At 42.1% G+C, this 25,813-nt stretch overlaps 1 protein-coding gene across 1 annotated transcript in view; it reads left to right on the forward strand.

Moving 5' to 3' along the window:
* Window positions 1–12,806, forward strand: part of LOC148527280 (putative guanylate cyclase soluble subunit beta-2) — a 44,008-nt gene extending 31,202 nt beyond the window's left edge. The window contains exons 11-15 of the mRNA XM_088469238.1: window positions 1,430–1,578; window positions 3,112–3,258; window positions 3,819–3,973; window positions 8,449–8,618; window positions 12,261–12,806. Of these exons, the coding sequence (XP_088325364.1) occupies window positions 1,430–1,578; window positions 3,112–3,258; window positions 3,819–3,973; window positions 8,449–8,618; window positions 12,261–12,397 (758 nt within the window). The 3' untranslated portion in view covers window positions 12,398–12,806. The remainder of the gene's footprint in view (window positions 1–1,429; window positions 1,579–3,111; window positions 3,259–3,818; window positions 3,974–8,448; window positions 8,619–12,260) is intronic.
* The last annotated feature ends 13,007 nt before the right edge of the window (window positions 12,807–25,813 follow it).

Genomic DNA, 25,813 nt, shown 5'->3' on the forward strand with positions numbered 1-25,813 from the left:
TGTAATTCTACAACAGCTGGGGGGGTCCGCTAGACTGATTTCCTTGTAATACATCCTTTTACTTCCCGACCGCCGGTTTCCCGACTGTATAATCCCGGCAAGGGTTAAATGACAGGCGTCGAAATCCCGACGCCTGTCATTTTCCCTATGCCGGGAGCCCAACGTGGGGGGGGGACTTAGGGTTAGGCACCCCCCTGGGAGGTTAGGTTTAGGCTAGGGGAAGGAGGTTAGGCACCCCCCCGGGGGAATTAGGTTTAGGCACTTAGAGGGGGGATTAGGGATAGGCACTTAGGTGGGAGGTTAAGGTTAGGCACACCTAAGGGAGGGTTAGGGGGGAGAAATTAGGTTAGTTTATACGTACCCGAGGACAATCGGGATTTCCTCCCCTGCTGGGATGCCGCGGTCGGGATTAGAACCGCCGGTGGTAAATTATACTGAATCCCTGCTCTGCTGCCAATCCCACCATTGGTTACCTGTATTTTATAGAGTCACATGTAAAATACTTCTGCTAACATACAAGGCCACCAACCCAATTCCACTTGTTTCAAAATATCTACCAAATCAACCCCACCACTCAGCGCAAGACCTGCTTCTCACATCCACACCTATTAGCTGTTGCCATTCCCAGTTACAGGATTTACAGTATTTCCTTTGTGGAATGGCCTCCTAAGCACAAGATTTTCCTCTAGCCTCCAAACTTTTAAGCGTTTCCTGAAAGTTGACCTCTTCAGACAAGCTTCCATTTTTTTTTAACCATCCTTTTACATTCCCAAGGTAATGCTACCCCTCTATACAGTTCACACAAAATGTACATGTTCTCTTTCTATACATAAATTGTCCTCTGACCCCCAGACCAACATTGCTGTGTTACTGGATCATACAGCTACACAGCTACAGATCAATGTACTTTTTTTTTTTTTACCCTTGTAATCCACCTGGAATAATATGCAATATGTGGCACTTAACCTAATGTATAAAACTAATTTTGTCCTATAGATTGCACGCTTGTGAGCAGGTCCTCTTTACCTTTCTGTTAATACCCAGTATAATTTTAATAATGTGTTTGTTCTCTATTATACAAAATTAGCTAACGCTATATAAATGTTAATAAACAGAATGTTAATACATATTTCTAGGATTAAAAAATCATGACTTAGAGACAGCAATCAGTTGTGAAATCCATCTCTGTGTGTGCAAATAGACCACAGCCATTCATTCAATGCCCTGGGAATATGATTACATTCACCAAGGTAATTAAAATTCTGCACAAATCCCAGATGAAGTTGTGGAACCAACATTAAAATAAACTTGAAATGCATAATGCTAGATCCCCCATGTGTGTTATTCTAGTGTCTGTTGAGGTTATACATATTGCCAAACATTTTCACTATTGTAGAAGGTATACTAACAGAGTATTTTCCACATACAGGAGAGTTTCAGACCTGCACAATACTGTTCAGTGATGTAGTGACATTTACCAACATATGTTCTGCCTGTGAGCCCATCCAAATAGTCAACATGCTCAATGCAATGTATTCAAGATTTGATCATCTTACAAGTGTCCATGATGTGTACAAGGTATAATTATGACTACGCCCTAAATTCTTTAACACCTGTAATATGTTTGTAGCAGGTGCAGAATCACCCAATACCCAGCTCTCCTGTAGCCAAATCGTCTTTCAGTGACTTTTTTTTTTTTTGCTATGATTATAGCACCTATTATATTCCGTCTTCAATAATAGTTGCACACAGCTATGCAGGAGACAAAGTTGGGGGGCTGGAATAACGTAGTAAAGGTCTTGAGAATTACTTGTCCTCTTGGGTGGTTGTATGACGACTGGGCTACATACACTGTATGACAATAAACAATGTCATATGTGATGTATTTCAGGGCATGAATGTGCAGATTATCAGACTTCTGGCAGACAGGGACTTATCCTCTTGTTCAATAGAGTAAAGGCAGGACTGCATGTGCCAGGATCAGTGCCATAATATACAGGGGATAAGACGACAAGCGCAAAGCTACAAACTGAGAATTAGTGGAAGATCAAAGTTTCCCTAGAAGCTGACAGGACATGGGCTTTGGAAGTAAGGAGTGTGCAAATCCACCATTATCACTTTCACATTCACTGCATAACTAGGTGTTCTCGCCGAGACGATTTCAGAAGTCAAGTATACTGGCCAATAGGAGGTGAGGATTTCAGAACATGTACTTATTTATTTTCATAAACCCCAATCCGTACTGTAAAGTGTAATTTAGTGCTGAATCTTCTAGGTGAAGAGGTTTTAGACCAGTCTGGGTGTTATAACCATCGTTTAACCCCACAATCATCATTAAATGTATCAACTGCCACAGCTTAGACTGATGCATTTCATCATAAGCTAAACTATCTGTTAAATTGAAGAACCGTGAGCTCTGATTGGGAAATGAGTAGCGTCGGTAAGGTAAAAAGAATGTTGCAGCTGTACAAATGACTCATGGTTCCTCATAAGCAGTACATATAAAGATCTATGTGGGGCAGCTATGGGAAAGGATCACCGGTCTACATTAGCAGTAATGCAGTGAAATATCTAATAGCCCATAGCTAATTGCCAAAGTTCTCATGTATGAAGAAAAAAAACAGCGCTCTTAATAACAACTAGATAATTAAGTCACATAAATAATCAGTATTTAATCTTACAAATATAAAAATGTAATGCCACAGTACATAATAGAATATATTAATGAATAAAAAATTGCGATATATGTAAAAATCACCCGTTCTCATGTATCACTGACAGTTGTATTGCCATCCTTGTGAAAGTAAAGGGTACAGTAATCCCACTATTTCCTCAAGTGACAGACAAATCACTGTCGGAGGAGCTAATAGACCGCTATAATAGATGTATTTCCCTAGATAGGAAGAGCTATCGGGTTGCTTTGTTTTTATTTGCTTGTACTTGACAATTTACAATGCAGTTACAAACAGTCTTATCGTTTGCACATTATATACTGCTCCTGTATGTTTCATTTACATTATCCCATTTGTTATAGTTCAAAAGTCCTTGCAAAGTGCTCATTTTCTACAAATAAATGAATGTGGTACAATCAGTAATGTATCCTTATCACAGGTTGAAACTATCGGCGATGCATATATGGTGGTGGGAGGTGTGCCGGTTCCTGTAGAAACCCATGTGGAGAGAGTGGCAAATTTTGCCCTGGGCATGCGGATTGCAGCAAGGGAAGTTATCAGTCCTATAACTGGAGAACCAATTCAGGTGAATAACATGCTCTATAGATTTGATCCATTGGGTTCTTCACCTATTAGCAGCCACAGTGGGCTGACTTGCCCCTGAAATCTCTAGAACTAGGGCACGGTTATGCTGGCCACACACATGCCGATATATTTTACCCGATCTGGCCGATTCCGACACATCGGAACGACAGATCGTGTAAAATATGGCCAAATCCTGAGTAAATCGCGAGTTCCCACTCACGATCACGATGCGATGCGCATCCCAGCTGGTCGCACATCGCATCTTCAGATCTGCCATGCAGTAGGGCAGATCTGACAATCTAAGAGGCGATGCACTGTGAAAGTCTGGATGCAGGAGAGATCGTATGAAGATTGGACACCAAATCGTGTGCAGAGCTGCCGGGGAGAGTTTCACGGGAAATCGTTCACATCGCCTGATCGTGTGCACATCGCCATGTGGGTGGCCAGCTTTAGGCAGTCAGTAGCCACAGATGACTATGCCATCATCATAATTATTACAATTAAAAAAGCAAGGTGGTAATATACTCTAAGTAACAGATAACCGTTTCTTTATTATTGCAGATTAGAGTTGGAGTTCACACCGGGCCTGTGCTAGCTGGGGTTGTTGGCGATAAGATGCCCAGGTACTGCTTGTTTGGAGATACAGTGAACACAGCTTCCCGAATGGAAAGTCACGGTGTTCCAGATAAAATTCACCTCAGCCCAACAACATTCCAGTAAGGGTAATGTGTATTTGTTTTGCGCTTTAGCCTAAAATGTGATCTAGAAGTAGAATAAAGAGCCAGTAAATACACAATACATTTTTCACATCTTCTACGACTGCCCTATTTTGCCCTATCGCAGAAAACCTGCTGGATTTAGCACTGGCAGACCAAGTTGAAACGCCTCTTCCAGTAATGAGTGTGGCAGCTATAATTCAGTATTTCCCTGATGAAGTATAATAACAGCAGTTTTGTCTGCACGGTTAATAATGTAACTGTAACCCAGAGAGTATATATGATGATGATAAGGAGGGATGATGGAGAGAGGGGAGAATAGGAGACAGGAAGGTGGAGAACATTTGTTTTTTTATTAAGGGTTAACTGGTCCTCCGTTAAAATATATGATTGCAATTTGATGCATGCTGCACCAGCATTGTATATCTTTCACTCTGTTATTACCATGTATCTCTAACTACCCAAGCAACAAATGTTGATACCCCCAAAACAGATAAAACTCACTCATAAATATGAAAATATGTACTGTTTATCCATTCAGGCAGGATAAGAGGATTGGTTGATTCTTTGCACTAGTTATCCATTCATTATTCAGTATTCTAAATTACCCCTTATTTTCAAAGTGTTTTGATTAGTACTCTGGGGTTACGGCCTTTGACAACTATATACATTTCATATAGACAAAGGAAGAGGAAAGCAGTTCTCCTTGGTGTCGCATAAATTTGTTCACCACCAAGGACAAGTGCTTTCCTATTACTTCGTTCATAACAAATGATAAATATTTATACGCTCGCATGTAGAAAGAGCTAAATAGATTGATTACCTAGGATTTTGGTGACTGTGGCTATAAGAGAAGACCTGTCTGGCCGGATGGTTCACAACAATTAGCGATTACAAATATTATCCCTCTTTGAATATGTACACATGGAGATTGTATAGAATTATAGATTATACAGAAAGCTATATTGTATGAGGTATGTCTATAAAATAATGAGACTGTGATTCCACCTAGTAAACAAAGCAGTCAGAACCGTTTCTAACTGCATACGTAGTAACCTTGAACTTGTCTGAACCTGCATGACAAGCAGCAACACTCTAACGTGCAGTTGATTGTGAGTCGCCATTTAATTTGGTTGTGTTTTCCGTAGAGTGCGGAAAACATTCTAAAGCTGGCCACACACTAGACCAACTTACATCCAACCAGCCAACTTGTTGATTGGTTGGAATGAAAATCTGGTAACATATGGGAGTAAATGATGATCAGCAATTTGCTCCTAAATGCCAGAAAACAGGTGAAAATGGTCGTTCAGACAAGTTTGTTAAATGTTTAATCTAAACTATTTGTTCAAACAACAGTTTTGGTCCATTTTCCAGCGTTTGGGAGCAAATTGCTGATTGTATTCCTTACCAGATTTTCATTCCAACCAATCAACTAGTTGGCTGGTTGGACAGATAATCTTTAGATGTGTGGCCAGCTTTAAGCTGGCCACACACTAGACCAACTTTCATCCAACCATCCAACTAGTTGATTGGTTGGAATGAAAATCTGGTAAGGAATGGGAGTAAAGGATGATCAGCAATTTGCTCCTAAATGCCAGAAAACAGATGAAAATGGTTGTTCAGACAAGTTTGTTAAATGTTTGATCTAAACAATTTGTTCAAACAACAGTTTTTGTCCATTTTCCAGCATTTGGGAGCAAATTGCTGATTGTCATTTGCTTTCATACCTTACCAGATTTTCATTCCAACCAATCAACTAGTTGGCTGGTTGAACAGATAATCTTTAGATGTGTGGCCAGCTTAAAACTGGCCACACATCTAAAGATTATCTGTCCAACCAGCCAACTAGTTGATTGTATTCCTTACCAGATTTTCATTCCAACCACTCAACTAGTTGGCTGGTTGGACAGATAATCTTTAGATGTGTGGCCAGTTTTAAGCTGGCCACACATCTAAAGATTATCTGTTCAACCAGCCAACTAGTTGATTGGTTGGAATGAAAATCTGGTAAGGTATGAAAGCAAATGACAATCAGCAATTTGCTCCCAAATGCTGGAAAATGGACAAAAACTGTTGTTTGAACAAATTGTTTAGATCAAACATTTAACAAACTTGTCTGAACAACCATTTTCATCTGTTTTCTGGCATTTAGGAGCAAATTGCTGATCATCCTTTACTCCCATTCCTTACCAGATTTTCATTCCAACCAATCAACTAGTTGGATGGTTGGATGAAAGTTGGTCTAGTGTGTGGCCAGCTTAAAGCTGGCCACACATCTAAAGATTATCTGTCCAACCAGCCAACTAGTTGATTGTATTCCTTACCAGATTTTCATTCCAACCAATCAGCAATTTGCTCCCAAACGCTGGAAAATGGACCAAAACTGTTGTTTGAACAAATAGTTTAGATCAAACATTTAAACAAACTTGTCTGAACGACCATTTTCATCTGTTTTTTGGCATTTAGGAGCAAATTGCTGATCATCATTTACTCCCATACATTACCAGATTTTCATTCCAACCAATCAACAAGTTGGCTGGTTGGATGTAAGTTGGTCTAGTGTGTGGCCAGCTTTAGTTTAAAAGTTGAACAATGTGTCAATTTGAAATTTTTAGTAAAATTTTTTCAATATCAAGGGTGTAATTTTGCAAGAATGGGTTCCAGAAGGCACAACAGTTAACCGGCATTATTATAAGGAAGTTTTGAAAAAGCTGAGAGAGTCAGAAAGAAACGTCCGCAACTGTGGAAAAATGGTTTAATTCTTCACCAGGACAAAACGCCTGATCACACAGCACTTTCTGTGAAGAAGTTTTTGACGACAATCACATTACTACACTTGAACATACTCCATTTTTGCCCGATTTAGCACCTTGCGACTTTTATATTTTCCCAAAAGTTAAATCCGTGCTTAAAGGGACACATTTTGAATCAGCTGATGCTGTAGAGAAAAAAACGGCAGATAGTTGTTTCAACATAACAGAAATTGATTTGTTCCATGACTTCGACCAGTGGTAAACAAGACTACAGCGATGTATTATTGCAAATGGGGAGTATATTGAAGGGGACAAACATTACATTTGTAATACCAATAATTAAAGAGAAGTTATTTAATCAGTCTCGTTATTTAATAGACATACCTCGTATGTAGAGTAAATGACACATTTTAGCTAGAATTCACTTTGGTTTTCAAACATACACACAGTATCGGTCTTAAATTGGCAACCAGGGCCGGTTCTAGACCTTGTGGAGCTCAGGGCGAAAGTCTCCTTTGGCGCTCCCATACCCGAAAGAGGGCCAGTGCGTGCCGAAGCCGTCGGCAAAAAATGTAGGGGTGTGGCCTAATGGGAAAGGGGCGTGGTCACATAATAGTGTCGATTCACATTACACCACACACTAGTGTCCGTTATTCACATTACACCGTGCAGTAGTACAATTTATACACGTTTCACCACAGTAGAGCCCACACACTGCGCTCTCCTTCCCCTGTCCACATCCCACACACTGTACTTCCCTTCCCCATATTACAGTGCTTCCACTCCCCCAACCAGAACCCACACAGTGCTCCCCTTCCCCAAGCCAGAACCCACAGTGCTTCCATTCCCCCAGCCAGAACCCACAGTGCTTCTATTCCCCTAGCCAGAACCCACACAGTGCTCCCCTTCCCCCTGCCAGAACCCACACAGTGCTCCCCTTCCCCCTGCCAGAATACACAGTGCTTCCCTTCCCCCAACCAGAACCCACACAGTGATTCCATTCCCCCAACCAGAACCCACACAGTGATTCCATTCCCCCAACCAGAACCCACACAGTGATCCACTTCTCCCATCCACATCCTATACATGGCTCCCCTTCCCCCTTGTGTTCCCATTCCCCTCCTCCTCCTAATACCACAGCATGACCTAATCTCACGTCCTCCGGCGGCCACGGCTCCCCTCACTGCAGTGCACTTAACTCCCGGACTGTGTCTTCTCCCCTCCTGGCTACAACTAGTGGCTCACACTTACTTGAATCTTCTCTTCACGGCAACAGGGCTCCTCACGGACACTCTTTCTTCTTCAGCGCGCTAGTGTCGTCACACGCAGCAGGTAAAAAAAAAAAACCAAAACTTTATTGTGCCAGGTCATGTGATCCTGGCCCCGGCCCTCCGTGCCTAATTACTGCAGTGCAGCAACACAAGCAGTGGGGAGCCTGTCCATGAGTGCAGCGAGGGTACTGATCCTGTCAGGGTGGAGGAGAGGGAGCAGCTAGAGATGGGTTGGAGGTGGAGGGGCCTGGGGATACTTGCGGGCGGCGGCTGCGTCTAGGACCTGCTGCCATAGCCCGGAGCGGTGCCCTCCAGAGGCCAGCGCTCCGGGCGATGGCCCCGGTAGCCCGCCCCTAGAACCGTCCCTGTTGGCAACACACACTTTTTTGTGAACAACAAATGTAATTAAGCCATACCTTTCTGATTTTGTGATCACCTGTTATTTCGGCAGTGCTCTGAAACACCTAGACTATGAAATAACGGAAAGGGGAGTCATTGAAGTAAAAGGCAAAGGGAAAATGAACACGTACTTCCTGATAAAGAATTTGCAGATTTCAGAAGAGGAAATTATGTGCGGGACAAAAGATTGTGACCTTCGGCCAAACGCTAACCAGATTGAAGGTACGTATCTGTGTTCTCCATGTGCCAAAATTGTGTGTGTGTGTGTGTGTGTGTGGGGGGGGGGGGGGGGGGGGGGTTCTCAGGCGATTATCCACTTAGCATATTTTGCCATCTAAAACAATTTCTTTACTTTCTTTTTAGAATTTTAAGAAAACACGAAATGCAATAACCAAATAGAATGAAAGCAAAATTAGTACATAATGCAACAGAACATTAACTAATATTAGAGCATAATTTTATATCTTAAATGTAGTATTCTGCAATGAATTTGTTTGCATCTTACAGAAAAAAACACTCATTTCTATATCATCTACAAGTTCAGTACTAAAAAGATTTAAAAAAAAAAAAAAGAAAGGGCCCAATATTAAGTGATCCGCTGGTTGACCACCAATAACCTCAACCCAGACTCAGGGGAGTTTATCTATCAAGGGGCATTTTTCCAAACGTCAATTTTTTTGCCATATTATTTAAAGCAGCAATAATATTAAATGAATAATCAGGCATGTCTTGATAATTAAACCTCAGTATGATTCATTGACAACTATCCTTTGCCTTCTCTCCTTCAACCAGGTCTCTATAAGTCTATAGGCTTTCCATCCACATACTTTCTCCCCCTAGACCAGGTACTCTAATGTTATGTATCAGACTGTTATGCAGAACAGTAACAATGCTTTTGGAACACCATGAAGCCATGATGACAAGCTTGTTATCAAACTATTTTCTACAATCCATTTTAGAATCTCACCCTCCTGACAGAGGTCAGGCCTTCAGGGATAGAAATTTGGGTTTCCAACTTTGCTCCCTTTTTAGGCTTGGTACCACACCTGCTTTCTGCCAATCGTGTGTCGCTGAGCCGATTATGAGGGAGCCCATAACTATGTGAAAGCGTGGTCCATCAGAACTAAGGGGCCATTTTTGTAGAATTTCCGCATCAGTTACGTTTCCCCGTATGTATGAGCAGGGATCTGCAGCAGGTACAGGTTGAGTCTCCCATATCCAAAATGCTTGGGACCAGGGGTATTTTGGATATCAGAATTTTCGGTATTTCGGAATATTTGCATACCATAAAAATATCTTGGGAATGGGACCCGAATCTAAACACAGAATGCATTTATGTATTATATACACCTTATACACACAGCGTGCAGACCATTTTAACAATATTTTCAATAATTTTTTGACTCAAGCAAAGTTTGTGTACATGCATGAAATTAATTTATTTCATAAACACCTTATACACAACCCCTGCAGGTAATTTTATACTTTATTTTTAATAATGTTGTGCCTTAAAAAAAGTTTGTGTACATTGGACCATCAAAAAGAAAAAAGGTTTCACTATCTCAGTCATACTAAAAAAAAATCCATATTTCGGAATATTTGGATATGGGAGACGCAACCTGTATCAGACATTTTATTTGTCAGAGCAATCCTCATAAGTTTCTAAGCAACAATACGGCAAGGAATCCCTCTCCACTAGCGGCTGCTCGTATTTGCATATCTTTATACATATTACTGCTGAGAAATTCAAAGCCTGTAAGTCATGACAGCACGTTACTGGAGGAGCTTTCTATTCAAGTTCACATGATTACATTCCTGCAGAATGAGTGGTGTAGAGGTTGCAATTGGGCATGATGATCTGTGGGTAATGGGCACAGTAAGGTTTTTTTTGCAATGATTAATGCATCCCTCCTTAAGTACACATGGGTGGGTGCCACCTAGGGCAATTGCGTTATCTTTTTTATTTATGGTGCTCAGGTGTAACTTCACTTCTCCTATGTTCCACAGTATGATTGCTACACAAATCATTTTGTGGAATCAATACAGATGAAAAATATTTTTTTTCTTAAATTATTTTTAGCAGTTCATCACCTAACAACAGAATGGCTGCTGTTTTTATTTTTTCTTACCCATCATACTTGAAGAACATCCCATGTCCCATGTGCGGACAGGAACATAAAACATGATGTTTATATATCCATCCAGTTCTAACTTGGAATACTTGTGTTCACCTTCATTGTGTTATTCATAGGGGATTATTAGTGTTATTGATTTGTAAGGCATCACCAGACAGAGGGGAAAACAGAGACAAGATAGTTGCAGAAACAAAGGTTAGGGATGATCCTGCTTTCGGAGAACTTACATTTTAATAAGAATAGAAGAGAAACAACCCTGCCTGCAGAGCCAAGTAATAACCCATTGATGTACAACTTTATTTTCTTGTGTGGTTTTCACACACTCTGTTAAGACTCTCTTGTGCTCTGCTTTCTGCCACAGGAAGCCTATGACTTGGTATAGGTTTGGAATGTTAGAAAACTCCTGCTGGAGCCCAAAAGGTAGTTTACTTTTGGTCTCCTCGAAACCTGGTCCCTTTTCGGACCTATAAAAATGGGAGGTAGATTTTTCTGTCCCTTAGAGAAGATGATTGGAGCTCTATATTCTTCTAAATGTATCTCACATGCCGAAATGTGCATTTGTCACCTGATAGAAGGCCACATTTTGTGCAACCTATTTCTAATCAATGCTGGCGAAATTATGGTCAGATTGGAAATATTTACCATGTTTTCTGGGCATGACCAAAACATAGACAGTTATGGCACCAAGATTTTTGGGCTAATCTGTAAAGTAACTGGGACTTCTATAACCCCAGATCCCCTTGTAGCATTATTCCATTTCCACCAAGGGGATGTACTGTAGTTTCTGGAGTCATATGATTGTACTTTACAAGCAAATAGGTAGAATATGGCCAAACTCATTGTGATTTTGAAACAGCGGGAGCATCCTACCCCTCCTCAGCTACTAACCCGGTAATAAAATGGTTATGGTAGAGCAATTATAGAGCAGATGCTAGAACAGCTGGTACTTCAGTTAACTTAAATTAATTGAGCAGTCTTAAAATAAGTTACATTTCATTTATTACTTATTTAGGGGTGGGGATTAGGTCATTCTGATTCAGGTTTGTGTCTTTTACTGTTCATTCTTAATATTTTTCTACATACTTGTAACCAGTTGCAGTATGTTTCCAGTGTGCCTGTTTGTTATTTGATGATGTACCCTTATTATTGATATCCTTCTCTCCCCCCTTTTTGCTTTCTACCCTCTTTTTTTGTCTGTTTTCTTCTTTGTTTCTTTCATTTTATTTTATTTCTTATATTATTCTACAAAACATCTAGCAAAATAACATGTCTGTTATATTGTAAAAAAATTATAATTTTGAATAAAAAAAAAACTGCTGAATGTAGATTAACATTAGTGGTAATAACTCAAATTAGTGAGTATATATCAAATACTGTAGAGATAAAGTACCAACCAATCTGCTTCTGTCATTTTACAGAAGCCGATTGGTTGCTATGGGCAACTTATCCACGTTATCTCTCTGCAAGATTTGATAAACCAACCCCATAGCTGTCCTACTCCATTCAATGCTCAAACAGTAAACAGAATGACTAAAATGGACTGAAAAACTCAATATCTAAATTTGCTTTTAAAAAAGTATGTGAGCCCTTCCTAGAAGCGAGATTTAGATTATCTTCTAAAATAGAGCCAAAATGTTACATGGATTGGGACTCAAAAACAGTGTATGATAAGTTCATCAACATGTAGCAGGAACTGTATTGCATACATATTTTTCTCACTCTCTACCAGCATCCAGTGAGTCGGGGAATACAAAGGATTGTGCTGAAAATGAACTACAAGACAAAGAAAGCATAGAACAGAAAATGAATGATGCAAATGATCTGAGCAAGACCACTGCCACTTCCAGGACATGCATAGTGCTGTAACAGGTCATATTTAGAGATATGCATTTAATATAATTGTAATACAACAATAACTATATCTGTTTGACCAAAATCCCATTAAAAATGGTGCAGGAAAAATGAATGACAATTGCCACCTTTCTCTACCTGTGACTGCGGATGACTACAATATGAATATTTGTAACTAGTACTGTCTCTAAAAGGTAAATGTCCTGTAAAAGTGATGGGGGTTCACCATCTGGAATGCAGAACACAGCTCATCAACAAATGAAATGCTCACCATACTCAACCTCACAACGCAGTGCAAATAAATCCTCAGCTTTCAGGGTTTTGTGGTACCAGGTTTACCCGGGAGTAGAACACAGGTAACCCTACAATGCCAAAATAACAATTTATCACCCTTCCAAACTATGTAGTGTCTGTACCCTCTCTTTTACCACCAGAAAAATAAAAACCTATTTTAATAAAACAATTGCAATATACTTTACATCTTGTAAATTAATGCTACAAAAACAATCTCAATTCACTATTTCTCTATTCATTTGAAGTCAATGGGGGGGAATCCAATTGCGGGTGTGGGGTTTTTCCCACAGCCGCGTGTTATTGCTATTCAATTAGGGGACTGAAAATAGGACGCAGTGAATTCTATAGAAATCACCGCAACTTTTTTCTCGCACCTCCACAGCAAGTCTGAGTTTTCATAAAATTGTTAATTTTAGGAAATATTAGCGGGACTTGCTCTTGAACCCCGGCGGCACCCCCCTGAGGACTAATTAAGCAATTGGAAGTTTCCAATTAGCTTAATTAGTCCTTAATTACTCACCTTCCGAAGTGGTGTCTTCTGCATCCAGCGTCAGGTCTTCTGCAGCAGGGTGAGTGTGTGTGATAATTTGTAAGTGTGTATTAGTTAACCCCTGGTGCTTGTGCCCCCTGTAGCCATGCTGGCAGAACTACATCTCCCAGCAACCCTTGCACCTCCCAGCCGCCCCCTTGTCAGTGACAAGATGGAGGGGAGGCCACCAGAGGCTGCGGAGACCACCTGAGACCCCCGAATAGGTAAGTTTTTATTACTTTTACGCGCTGAAAACCCTGCAACCACTTTTTTTTTTTAGTCAGGCGCCAAGTTTTTTTTACCTTGCTAAAACATGCACCCAATTCAATCACCCCCAATATATGTGTATGGTCAATATGTCTGTACAAAAACCTTGGACAGTAGTTGGGCATCATGTGGTTATCTCTTAGTTTGGTCATGCTGGCTAGAATATAGAGATAATACTATCAGCTAATAAGCAATAAAAGCAAGAGATGTAAACTTCATATACTCAATATAGGGACATTTAATCCAATATACAGTATATATATTTATACTAAAACAATAACCACATTGCCTAGCCCTGTAAAGGCTTAAAATTGTATCAACTGTAAAGTTGAGTACATACTGGAGCAACCGGAATTCATTCCGACTTTCCCTTGAGCCCAGAACAAGCAATATTGAGCGTACACACTACAATCTTGCCAATGACCAAACAATATACTGTATAGTTTGTTCGGATACGATTTATCGCTGCTCCAGTACACACTCGAACAACAATCTTTAAGATCACTGGCTGGGAGTGGCAAAAGGTGAGGCCTTCAGAGGCCAAATCGGAACGATATATCGCCTGGTTGTCCGTATCCACTAGTCGGTGTGCACCATATCGCTAGTGTTGTTAGGTTTAATGTGCAGCAGGGACCACCAGTGACTGTCCATGCAATCATGCACACACTGAGCGATGTAGACGATTTGTCGTTACGAATCGGCAAATCGGGCCAACATTGCCCCAGTGTTTACCCAGCTTTAGCATCTTTTGACATCAGGGACTAATTTCACAGAAATATTAAGTGATGACTTTTATACCATTCAAGGATCGTTCTCACAAGAGCACCAAAATTTTTATTTTCCCAGCATTGATAACCTGAGGAAAATTGAAAGCCAGACAAATCCGAATTCTCCACAAAGTCTGATGGTTGACTACTTGCATTAAGAAGCAATTACAGCGCTGGCAGGGATAAGTTATTAGAAGTTGTGGGGGCCTTTGCATGGAACCACCACAGTTCTCACATTTGGGGGGGGAATAAATGTTTAGGAAGAATTTGGGGGTAAAATCATGCATTACTGCACCACGACACATTTTTTATGCAGCGAGCCATGAACAATAATGCCACATCTGCCAGGAATAGGGCCACCCTTGTTCTAACTACTAAAATTAGATTACAAATGTGATCAATACAGAGCAGAAAAAAAAAAAAAAAACACACTAAACGAGCTCTAGTTCAGGGTCCACTTAAATGGTGACTACAGCACAAGAGAATTACTGCAGCCCTAGAACCAGGATGCTTTTCTGGAGGGTCATCAGCCAGCCAGGTTTCATAGGCAGTTTGAGATGTAGGGACATTGTCAAGTTATATTAGAGACCCCCTGCCAATACAGTTTAAAACTCAACACGCAATAAACTCACATTAGCATCTTTTAAAACATATTTGATATATAAATATAGGTAACCATCTTCTAAACACAGCAGGACTAATGTATAAGCAATTGTCTGCCATGTGTGGATAGTCTCCTTGCTTTCTGTGAATAGTGATAAGAAATGACATGCCATAAGAGTAGATGGCATCGTTATTGGGCATGCTCTCCAGAGTATAGGTCTTCCTTAGCAAAAAGGTGTCATATCGTTTACCTGGTACACCTGTTCCTTCACTGAAGCAGGTGATAATTGGCTATGATCTATCAGGAGAACACAATAAATCCCTTGAAACATCATATATGTTTCACACATCATTAACAAGGCAGTTGAGTGGAGGTTTTTTTTTGTTTGTTTTTTGATTTAAATTGTTAAAGCATTTAATTAAAAAAATGAAAACAGATGAGGATTGTTATAAATTTAATCTAGATCATCACTACATCTCAAGACATTGATACCATGATATAGTTATGGATATGAGGATAAGCAAAAATGAATTTTTATCTTAATGGAAACGGAAAAATACTGTATATAAAAAAAAAAAAAAGGCACTTGCTGGTTCTCATATGCGTAGCCCAAACAAAGGACACGAGACTGAGGAGCTTGTGTGCACATTTTACATTCAGAGGGTCATGCTCACAGCTTCATCACTGTTGCTATAACAGTTATATATTGATTCATGTTAATGCATTAACAATTTCCAGTGTAGTTTATAGAAAATCTCAGGAACAAAAAAAGGACAGTTATGGTAAAACTTACCTTTGTTAACTCTCTTTCTTCGAAGTCCATAGGGTCCACAGGGAGACAATGGGGTGTGTAGGTGGTACTTGGAGGACCAGACAGACAACAACAGCAAAGCTTTTTCCTGTCCCAGGATGCCATGGTCCTTCCCCCTATTCCCCGCCCACAGCCTGAGGGCAACTCAGTTTTGTTAACAAGCCCAAGGCAGGAGCAGGATAGGAGAGAAGGAAGACAGGTACACTGAAGAATCACACTCTCACACAGAGAAGGAAACAAGTGACCAAAAGAAGAAACCCATAGAAGCCAGGTGCGTCAGGGCGGGTGCCCTGTGGACCCTATGGACTTTGAAGAGAGAGTTAACAAGAGTAAGTTTTACCATAACTCCTTTTTGTCTGCTGTCAGGAAGATTCACTGTGCCTGAGTCCAGGGAAGCTCCCAGATAAACCATTCTTTGAGAAGGGGTCAGGGAAACTTTTTCCAGTTGATCAGCCAACCGTGCGTTTGTAGAAAGGCAATGGTTACTTGTAAATGACAGTGTAGAATTTCTTGGGAGCTTGCGAAGAGCAAGAGATGGTCTAAGTATGGGAGCAGTCTGATCCCCTGACGACGAAGATAGGCAGCCATAACTGCCACGATCTTGGTAAAGACCCGAGGAACTGTAGAAAGCCCAAACGGCAGTGCTTGAAATTGGTAATGTTGCCGTAGGACAGCAAACCGGAGATACTGCTGATGAGAAGGCGCTATAGGTACATGTAGCCAAGCGTCCTGAATATCCAGAGACACCATAGCCATAGCCAGGACAATAGAGCGTAGGGTTTCCATACGAAACCTGGGCACCCTAATAAACTTGTTCAGAGACTTGAGGATAGGCCGATGAGACTCAGGCTTTTGAACCAAGAAAAGGGTAGAATAATAGCCCTTTTCTCTCTGTGATTAGGGTACCGGAATTATTACCTCCGAGAGCAGGAAGGACTGAATGACCTTCTGGAGGAGCAGGGCTTTGCTTGGATCTGATGGAGGTCCTGTGCAAAAGAAGTGCTGGGGGGGCCAGCTCAGGAACGAGGGGGCATATCCTTGGAAGACCACTTCTTTTACCCAGGCGTCTGAGGTGGTCTGACGCCAGAACTGGGCTAACTGCAGAAGTCGGCTTCCCACCCTTGGAGCCCCCAGGGAGAGGCCCGCCCCGTCAGGTTAAACGCTTGTCCTCAGATTTGGTAGCTGGACATGTTGTAGCCCATGCCTGTTTGGTCCTAGGCTTGGAAGCCTTAGTGGATGCCGACTGCCGTGGGAAGGACTAACCTTTGGCTTTTCCTTGAGGAAGAAAGGACCAAAATGATGACATCCGAGGCTTCGTGTAGATGCAGAGGGCAAGAACGCTGTCTTGGAAGCTGCCAAGGTAGTCACAATCTTGTTCAATTCTGGGCCAAACAGGATCTACGCAGAATAAGGCAGAGACTGCAAAGTCTTTTTAGAGTCTGAATCTGCTTTCCATGAGCAAAGCCAAACCATACGGCGGGATACCATGAAAGTAGCAGATGCCTTGGAAGCTAGGAGGCAAGTATCTAAAGCTGCCTCCCCTAAATAGGAGGTTGCATTTCTAATGTGAGACAGCTGTTCCCTTGAAACATCAGAGGGAAATGTATCTGCTAGGGCCCCTGCCCAACTCTCAATTGCTTTTGCCACCCAGGCCGTAGCCCTGGCAGGACGAGTAATAGCTCCTGTAACAGAGCATATAGACTTCAGGCAAGCTTCCATACTTCTATCCATAGTCTCCTTTAAGGAGGTTGCAGTGTGGATAGGTAAGGTAGCGTTCTTAACTAGACGTGTCATGTGGGAATCCACTGCAGGGAGAACTTCCCACTTAGAGCAATCAGTAGCTGGAAGAGGGTAAAAGGAAAATCAAGCATTTAGGCAGCTGAAACTTTTTACTAGGCATAATCCATGCTTCACACATGATCAAATAGCTGATCCGAGTGAGGAAACTCTGGCAAAACTACCTTCTGTCGCTTAAATAGTGTCTCTTTTGCCCTAGGAGCGGGTTCCGTCTCTTCTATTTGAAGATTCGATTTTACGGCTCTTACAAGTGCAGGTATAGTCACATTAGAGGGGAGCTCCCCCTCTCCCTAGGGGGAGTCAGAGTGAGATAGGTCTGCTTCTTCTGCCTCCCCAAATGATAACCCCAAATGCTTAGTAGGTTTCCTAGTTAAGGGACTCTACTTTTGCAGCATTTGTTGAAAGGCTGTAGAGGTAGCTGCCAGACTCTGCAGGTAGAAAGTACATCTACCCATGGGGGAGGTAAAGGATTCACAGGGAGTACCCGCTGTGGCCATCCCAATAGGAGGAGCTACCACAGGGACCGCCGTTTTACCAACACCTGTGAAAAAGAAGCCCAGGGGACCATCTTGAATGAGATCCACTGAAACTAAGCCTGCTAAACAGGACTTACAAGACACCAGAGTGGGAGCAGCAGGCTGCTTGTTATTCTTGTCTTTGCTAGACATAGCTGCAAGGATAACTGTAGCAACCAATCTGGCACAGTGCAGTGAGCAACCCAGATATATGTACAATATGGCAGTGTAGTGCATAACACAGATATACAATATGTGATAGCCCTCACAAATATACAGTGCATCCAGAAAGTATTCACAATGCTTCACTTTTTCCACATTTTGTTGTTACAGCCTTATTCCAAAATGGAATAAATTAATTTTTGTCCTCAAAATTCTACATACAATATCCCATAATGACAACGTGCAAAAAGTTTTTTGAGATTTTTGCAAATTTAAATAATAATAAAAAAAAACACACTAATGCTGCATACACACGTAAAGATTTTCTGTCCAACCATCCAACTAGTTGATTGATTGGAATGAAAATCTGGTAACATATGGGAGTAAAGGCCCCCATACATCAGAGACTGATTGCAGCAATCGTGCAATTTGCAATCGATTGTGTATAAAAATCTTTCCCTTTTTCAATCGATTGTGGCAATTCTGCAATCTGTAATCGATTGAAAAAGGGAAAGATTTTTATACACAATCGATTGCAAATTGCACGATTGCTGCAATCAATCTCTGATGTATGGGGGCCTTTACTGATGATCAGCAATTTGCTCCTTAATGCCAGAACACAGATGAAAATGTAAGTTCAGACAAGTTTGTTAAATGTTTGATCTAAACAATTTGTTCAAACAACAGTTTTTGTTCATTTTCCGGCGTTTGGGAGCAAATTGCTGATTGTCATTTGCTTTCATACCTTACCAGATTTTCATTCCAACCATGCTGCTTAAGAAATCACATGTACATAAGTATTCAAAGCCTTTGCCATGAAGCTCAAAATTGAGCTCAGGTGCAACCTGTTTCCATTGATCCTCCTTGAGATGTTCCTACAGCTTAATTTGAGTCCACCTGTGGTAAATTCAGTTGATTGGACATGATTTTTAAAAGCATACACTTGTCTATATAAGTGCCCACACTTGACAGTGCATATCAGAGCACAAACCAAGCATGAAGTCTAAGGAATTGTCTGTAGACCTCCGAGACAGGATTGTCTCAAGGCACAAATCTCAGGAAGGGTACAGAAAAATATCTGTTGCTTTGAAGGTCATAATGAGCACAGTAGCCTCCATCATCCGTAAATGGAAGAAGTTCGGAACCACCAGGACTCTTCCTAGAGTTGTCGGCCGTCTAAACTGAGCGATCGTGGAAGAAAGCCCTAGTCAGGGAGGTGACAAAGAACCCAATAGTCACTCTATCAGAGCTACAGCATTCCTCTGTGGAGAGAGGAGAACATTCCAGAAGGACAACCATCTCTGCAGCAATCCACCAGTCAGGCCTGTATATTAGAGTGGCCAGACGGAAGCCACTCCTAAGTAAAAAGCACATGGCAGCCCATCTGGAGTTTGCCAAAATGCACCTGAAGGACTCTCAGGCCATGAGAGACAAAGATTGAACTCTTTGGCTGTGAATGCCAGGCATTATGTTTGGATGAAACCAGGCACCGCTTATTACCAGGCCAATACCATCCCTGCAGTGAAGCATGGTGTTGGGGCATGCTGTGGGGATGTTTTTCAGTGGCATGAACTAGGAGACTAGTCAGGATAGAGGTAAAGATGAATGCAGCAATGTACACAGACATCCTGGATGAAAACCTGCTCCAGAGCGCTCTTGACCTCATACTGGGGCAACAGTTCATCTTTCAGCAGGACAGTGACCCGAAGCACACAGCCAAAATATCAGAGGAGAGGCTTCAGGACAACTCTGTGAATGTCCTTGAGTGGCTCAGCCAGAGCCCAGCCTTGAATCCAATTGAACATCTCTGGAGAGATCTGAAAATGGCTGTGCACCAACGCTTCCCATCCAACCTGATGGAGCTTGAGAGGTGCTGCAAAGAGGAATGGGCGAAACTGACCAAAGATAGGTGTGCCAAGCTTGTGGCATTATATTCAAAAAGACTTGAGGCTGTAATTGCTGCGCCAACAGAGTATTGAGCAAAGGTTGTGAATACTTATCTACATGTGATTTTAGCTGTTTTTTTTAATTAAATTTGCACAAAAAAAACAAAAACTTTGTACACTGTCTTTATGGGGTATTGTGTGTAGAATTTTGAGGACAAAAATGAATTTATTCCATTTTGGAATAAGGCTGTAACATAACAAAATGTGGAAAAAGTGAAGCGCACTAGCTAGCTGTGAGGTACAATAAACCCCCTATACCTCAGTATTCCAGGGTTATAATGAAAGAAAAAAGGTATAAGCTGACAGTTGTGAAAAAATAGACAGCAGTGCTAGCACAAGTCACATACAATGTAACTGCAGTGGGCACTAAATTCAACTACACAGACCGCAGTGGCTGGTAGGAAATAGCGCTGAATAACCTGGCCCTTGGGAGAGGTATACAGGGAGACCGAACCCACCATTCCAGGATACCTGAATGCAGAAAATGGCTGCCGTGAATCTCAGAGGGGGTGGAGGGTGAGGAAGGAGCAGCTCAGGGGTGGCAGTGGAACGGCGCCCTGAGTTGGGGGAGGGGCCGCAGGGAGAGAACCTTCTCCCCTATGCTGACATCAACAACCGGGTCCCTGGCCTTAATCTGTGCCCTGCGTCAGTATTTGTAATGCCCTGGTGGGCTAGTGGAGTCCCGAACGAACCGGTGTACACATCAGCATCTCCGGTCTGTCTCCTGAGACTGGAGGCAAGACTGCGCATAGACGTGGGTCCCCGCAAGCGGGGATCCGCTTTATCTGTCCCCTTGAGTCCCGGCTGCAGTCTGGGGTCTGAGGAGCCCTGCTAGCTAGGTCCCCCGGGAGCCCGGCCAAGAGTACCTAGCCGAGGGCTGATGTGGCACCGCCGAGGGGTGATGGAACAGCAGTGCAGACAACCAGAGGACTGTCTAGTGCTGCTGCTCTGTAGTAAAAATGAAAATAAAATTAAATTACAAAAATAAAGCTTGGGCTGCTTAATAGCAGCCCCACTGTTCTAACGGTGATCCAGCTCCTGCTGGACACCGACGAAACAGAGTTGCCCTCAGGTTGTGGGCGGGGTATAGGGGGAAGGACTGGAGCATCCTGGGACATGAAAAAGCTTTGCTGTTAGTGTCCGGTCCTCCAAGTACCACCTACACCCCATTGTCTCTTTATGGAACCCTATGGACAGTGAAGAAATAGACATTATAAATATACTAGTAGATTGGCTCTCGACAAAAAAAATTACCTTTAGTGTATATAGGTGGTAGAAAATATAGATTGTAAGCTCCACTAGAGCAGGTACCGATATGAATGGCCAGATATCTGTAAAAGCTCTCCGGAATATGTATGAGCTATATAAATAACTTAATAAATAAATGCATTTTTGCCATTAACTCACTTGCTTATTACTCCATAAAGTCAGTGTCATATGTGGGTTTGCCTGCAGCTGTTACCAGTGGGCAAAACAGAGAAATTCCCCATCTCCACCCTCCGTTTTGTGCTCAGCAGAAGGGTAGTGCAAATATACTGTAGATGGGCAATAAGCAGACTGAGGAGCAGACACAGAAAGAAGAAAGCAATTCATGCACCATACAAAGCTTCAGGGTGGTCCTATGTGTAATAACTGTATGCTCCTACCAGAAAAGGATTTAACAATAACAAATCTCAGTTTCTCTACCTGCCCTACAGATCAATGCAAAGTGTGGAGATGTACAAGATACTGTACTGCAAAATTTACTGTGGCCAAAATAAAAAAATAGAAAAAGTAATAGAAAACAAAGTGTGCAACACACCGCGTAGAATGCCATCAAGAGCACGTGAACAGAGAAAATACAAAACATTTAAAAAATAATAAAAATGAAGAAGCACCTGGAGTTATGCGAGCACCTTCAAATATGTTTTCTAAGACACCATGGGGTATACTTACTAAAAGTTGATTCCGGTTGATGTTGGGTCGATTTTGTTTTCAGGGTCTAAATCACACATTTACTCAGAGGATTTAGATTTTATTTTTTTTTAAACGATGTCAAAAAAAATCATCTAAGTGAATGTGAGTTTTAGACTCTGAAACACAAAATGAACCTAAACTCAACCAAATATCAAACAAAATTCAGCCCAAATCGACTTAAAATACACCCCTAAATCACACATTTACCAACTGATGATTTTTGACATTTTTTTTAAACAATCTGTTAGTAAATATATGAGTTAGACTACAGGTTCTCAAACTCGGTCCTCTGGACCCCAAACAGTGCATGTTTTCAAGGACTCCTCACATAATCACAAGTGAAATAATTAGCTCCACCTGTGTATCTTTTAAAATGTGACAGTGAGTAATGGCTACACCTGTGCACCTGCTGGGTGACCTGGAAAATGTGACCTCTGTGGGGTCCTGAGGACAGAGTTTGAGAACCACCTATTTAGACGAATTTTAGTAAATATACCCTGATGAGGTCTCAGTGTGTAATTCATTGAAAGACTTACTATAATTGAATAGTATCAGCTAACATGATTCCTTGAACTACCACATACCTTCCATAGATGTCACACATTTACAGAAGGAAACAGACCTGTGAATCTCTAAAGTCCTTCCAAGGAAGCCAGTTAATTTAATCCATTTGCCTGAAAATGCAGATGCTTTCCATGCCATAATTGAATCAAGACCTTTAAACATTTTATTTTTAGGCTTTATTTAAAAAGTATTTTTTATAAAATGACTTAATTTTTATCTATTTTTATCTGTTATCTGTACTATCCATGCTATTGAATTACATTTTGCTCGAGACTGTGGAAAAGGCATGATACAAGGTATATTATTGGAGACCACTCCAGGAGAAGTATTGCATCCAAGTCATTTCCTCCTGGAGACCCGTACTCCCGATAAAATGTTTTTGCATTATGGATTAAATAAATTACATTTGAATTTCAAATGCTGGATGGACATCCAAATCTACTTACAGATCATTTGTACAGTGAGTTTAAAGGATTGATCCAGCTTGCAATTCAGGTCGGCCTTAGAAAAGTCATTATCCTATTTACTGGAACCACAATGGTTGAGTTGATCCCATAACAAGTTTTCGTTATACACCCGTTTATTTTTCATCTAAACCAGCACCAAAGAATAATTTTGCCCATTTATACTATTTTGGGGCACTTTGGGTTGCTCCATTTTTCCTTGGGTGCAGTCTAGTATTATAGTATCTATGAATTATTAAGCAGCTCATGTCTAAATTGGAGGACCAGGGTGTCCCGATGCTATTAAACTGAATTGGACTTTCATGTATAATACTACAAACACGCTCAAGCTGATGGGTCTGCCAAATGACTGCTGTAAGCACTTATTCCAGGGGTTTCCAATAGTCACCTAGCTGTCTGTAAAATGATTGAGAGCCGTGCCTGGTATGTATTCTGAGAAGAGGAACACTGGGAGTCTGGTGCCTGTTACTTCAAGGATTTAGTTGTGAACTAGTAACCAGAAGTTGGCCACTTTAGGGCGAATTTCATACTTTAAAACAAGGAGCCCAGCACCTTGTATGAGCGTGTACAATTTGTAACATTTGTGCATACATGGAGGGAGGGACGAAACTTCCATGCTCGAGGTGCCTCTGGCAGATGCATAAACTTTCTCATGGTCTACTGGGACTTCTATTGGCGGTGTGGTGTCTCAAATAAGTAAGATAGCCTCTGCATATTTCATAGCTCCACCTTCCAACGTACCACACCATCGGAAGCTGCATAGAAATGCCAGTCACCAATGGCAGTGCCAATATTTGCTTACCACAGACATATACACTTTCACCACCTCCACCTGCCATATATATCAACTGTTTCCAATACTGCAGCAATTATAAATTAATTTGAGCAGGGCCACCTTTACCTTCTATTTTAAATGGTTTACTGTTATTTGTATCATGGCCTCCTCAATGTACACTGCTATATAATATGTTGGTGCATTATAAATAAAGAGTAATAAATGGAACCAATTTGGCCACACAAGTGAATGGACAAATAGGACAGGCCAGATTATGTGGTAGGCCACTTATTACACACACCTATAGGATTGCAGCAATTGGTAAATTATATTTTCCAACCTGGGAAGTCAAATAATAATGGATGAATAATTTAACATAGGGCGCTTTGTTTGACCATAGAGCTTTACTTATCTACATAGGGATCCTTCCCAACTTCACAGGTTTTCATATGTAGAAAAAAATCATAGGTAGTACAGTCAATCAAACCTATGATATTTTTTTTCTTGATATCCTTCCCACAATACCTGCCGTCTCCCCTATCCCTCCCATAATTCCTCCCGTCTCCCCTATCCCTCCCATACTTCTTCACGTCTCCCCTATCCCTCCCACAATACCTGCCGTCTCCCCTATCCCTCCCGTCTCCCCTATCCCTCCCACAATACCTGCCGTCTCCCCTATCCCTCCCACAATACCTGCCGTCTCCCCTATCCCTCCCACAATACCTGCCGTCTCCCCTATCCCTCCCATAATTCCTCCCGTCTCCCCTATCCCTCCCATAATTCTTCCCGTCTCCCCTATCCCTCCCACAATACCTGCTGTCTCCCCCTATCCCTCTCATAATTCTTCCCGTCTCCCCCTATCCCTCCCACAATACCTGCCGTCTCCCCCTATCCCTCCCACAATTCTTCCTGTCTCCCCCTATCCCTCCCACAATTCCTCTCGTCTCCCCCTATCCCTCCCACAATACCTGCCGTCTCCCCTATCCCTCCCATAATTCTTACCGTCTCCCCTACCCCTCCCACAATACCTGCCGTCTCCCCTATCCCTCCCACAATACCTGCCGTCTCCCCTATCCCTCCCACAATACCTGCCGTCTCCCCCTATCCCTCCCACAATACCTGCCGTCTCCCCCTATCCCTCCCACAATACCTGCCGTCTCCCCCTACCCCTCCCACAATACCTGCCGTCTCCCCCTACCCCTCCCACAATACCTGCCGTCTCCCCCTACCACAATACCTGCCGTCTCACCTATCCCTCCCATAATTCTTACCGTCTCCCCTATCCCTCCCACAATACCTGCCATCTCCCCCTACCCCTCCCACAATACCTGCCGTCTCCCCCTACCACAATACCTGCCGTCTCACCTATCCCTCCCATAATTCTTACCGTCTCCCCTACCCCTCCCACAATACCTGCCATCTCCCCCTACCCATCCCACAATACCTGCCGTCTCCCCCTACCCCTCCCACAATACCTGCTGTCTCCCCTATCCCTCCCATAATTCTTCCCGTCTCCCCTATCCCTCCCACAATACCTGCTGTCTCCCCCTATCCCTCTCATAATTCTTCCCGTCTCCCCTATTCCTCCCACAATACCTGCCGTCTCCCCCTATCCCTCTCATAATTCTTCCCGTCTCCCCCTATCCCTCCCACAATTCTTCCCGTCCTGCCCTAAAAGATTTCTACAGGGGAAGCAAGGGTTAATGCGCTTGATTCCCCTCCACTCATTTATTCCCCAACCTGGGAAAGAAAGAAAAAAGAAAAACAAAGTTGCAGTCATCACTGGTAGCAGATTGAAGGCAATGTAGCAACTTCTGCACAATATGCTGTATAATGACCAGACTGGCAAATGAAACAACCACTTCAAGACAAAAGGCTTAAGTCTTACTGATCAAACTCTGGTTTAACCCTTGTGACAAATCTATTATTTATTACACTCTGCTACTTGTCAGTCTGGCTACTCCGCTATGTAAGTATTTC

Source organism: Taudactylus pleione, unplaced genomic scaffold, assembly GCF_031769625.1.
Source record: "Taudactylus pleione unplaced genomic scaffold, aTauple2 ptg000089l, whole genome shotgun sequence".
NCBI classification, from domain to species: domain Eukaryota; kingdom Metazoa; phylum Chordata; class Amphibia; order Anura; family Myobatrachidae; genus Taudactylus; species Taudactylus pleione.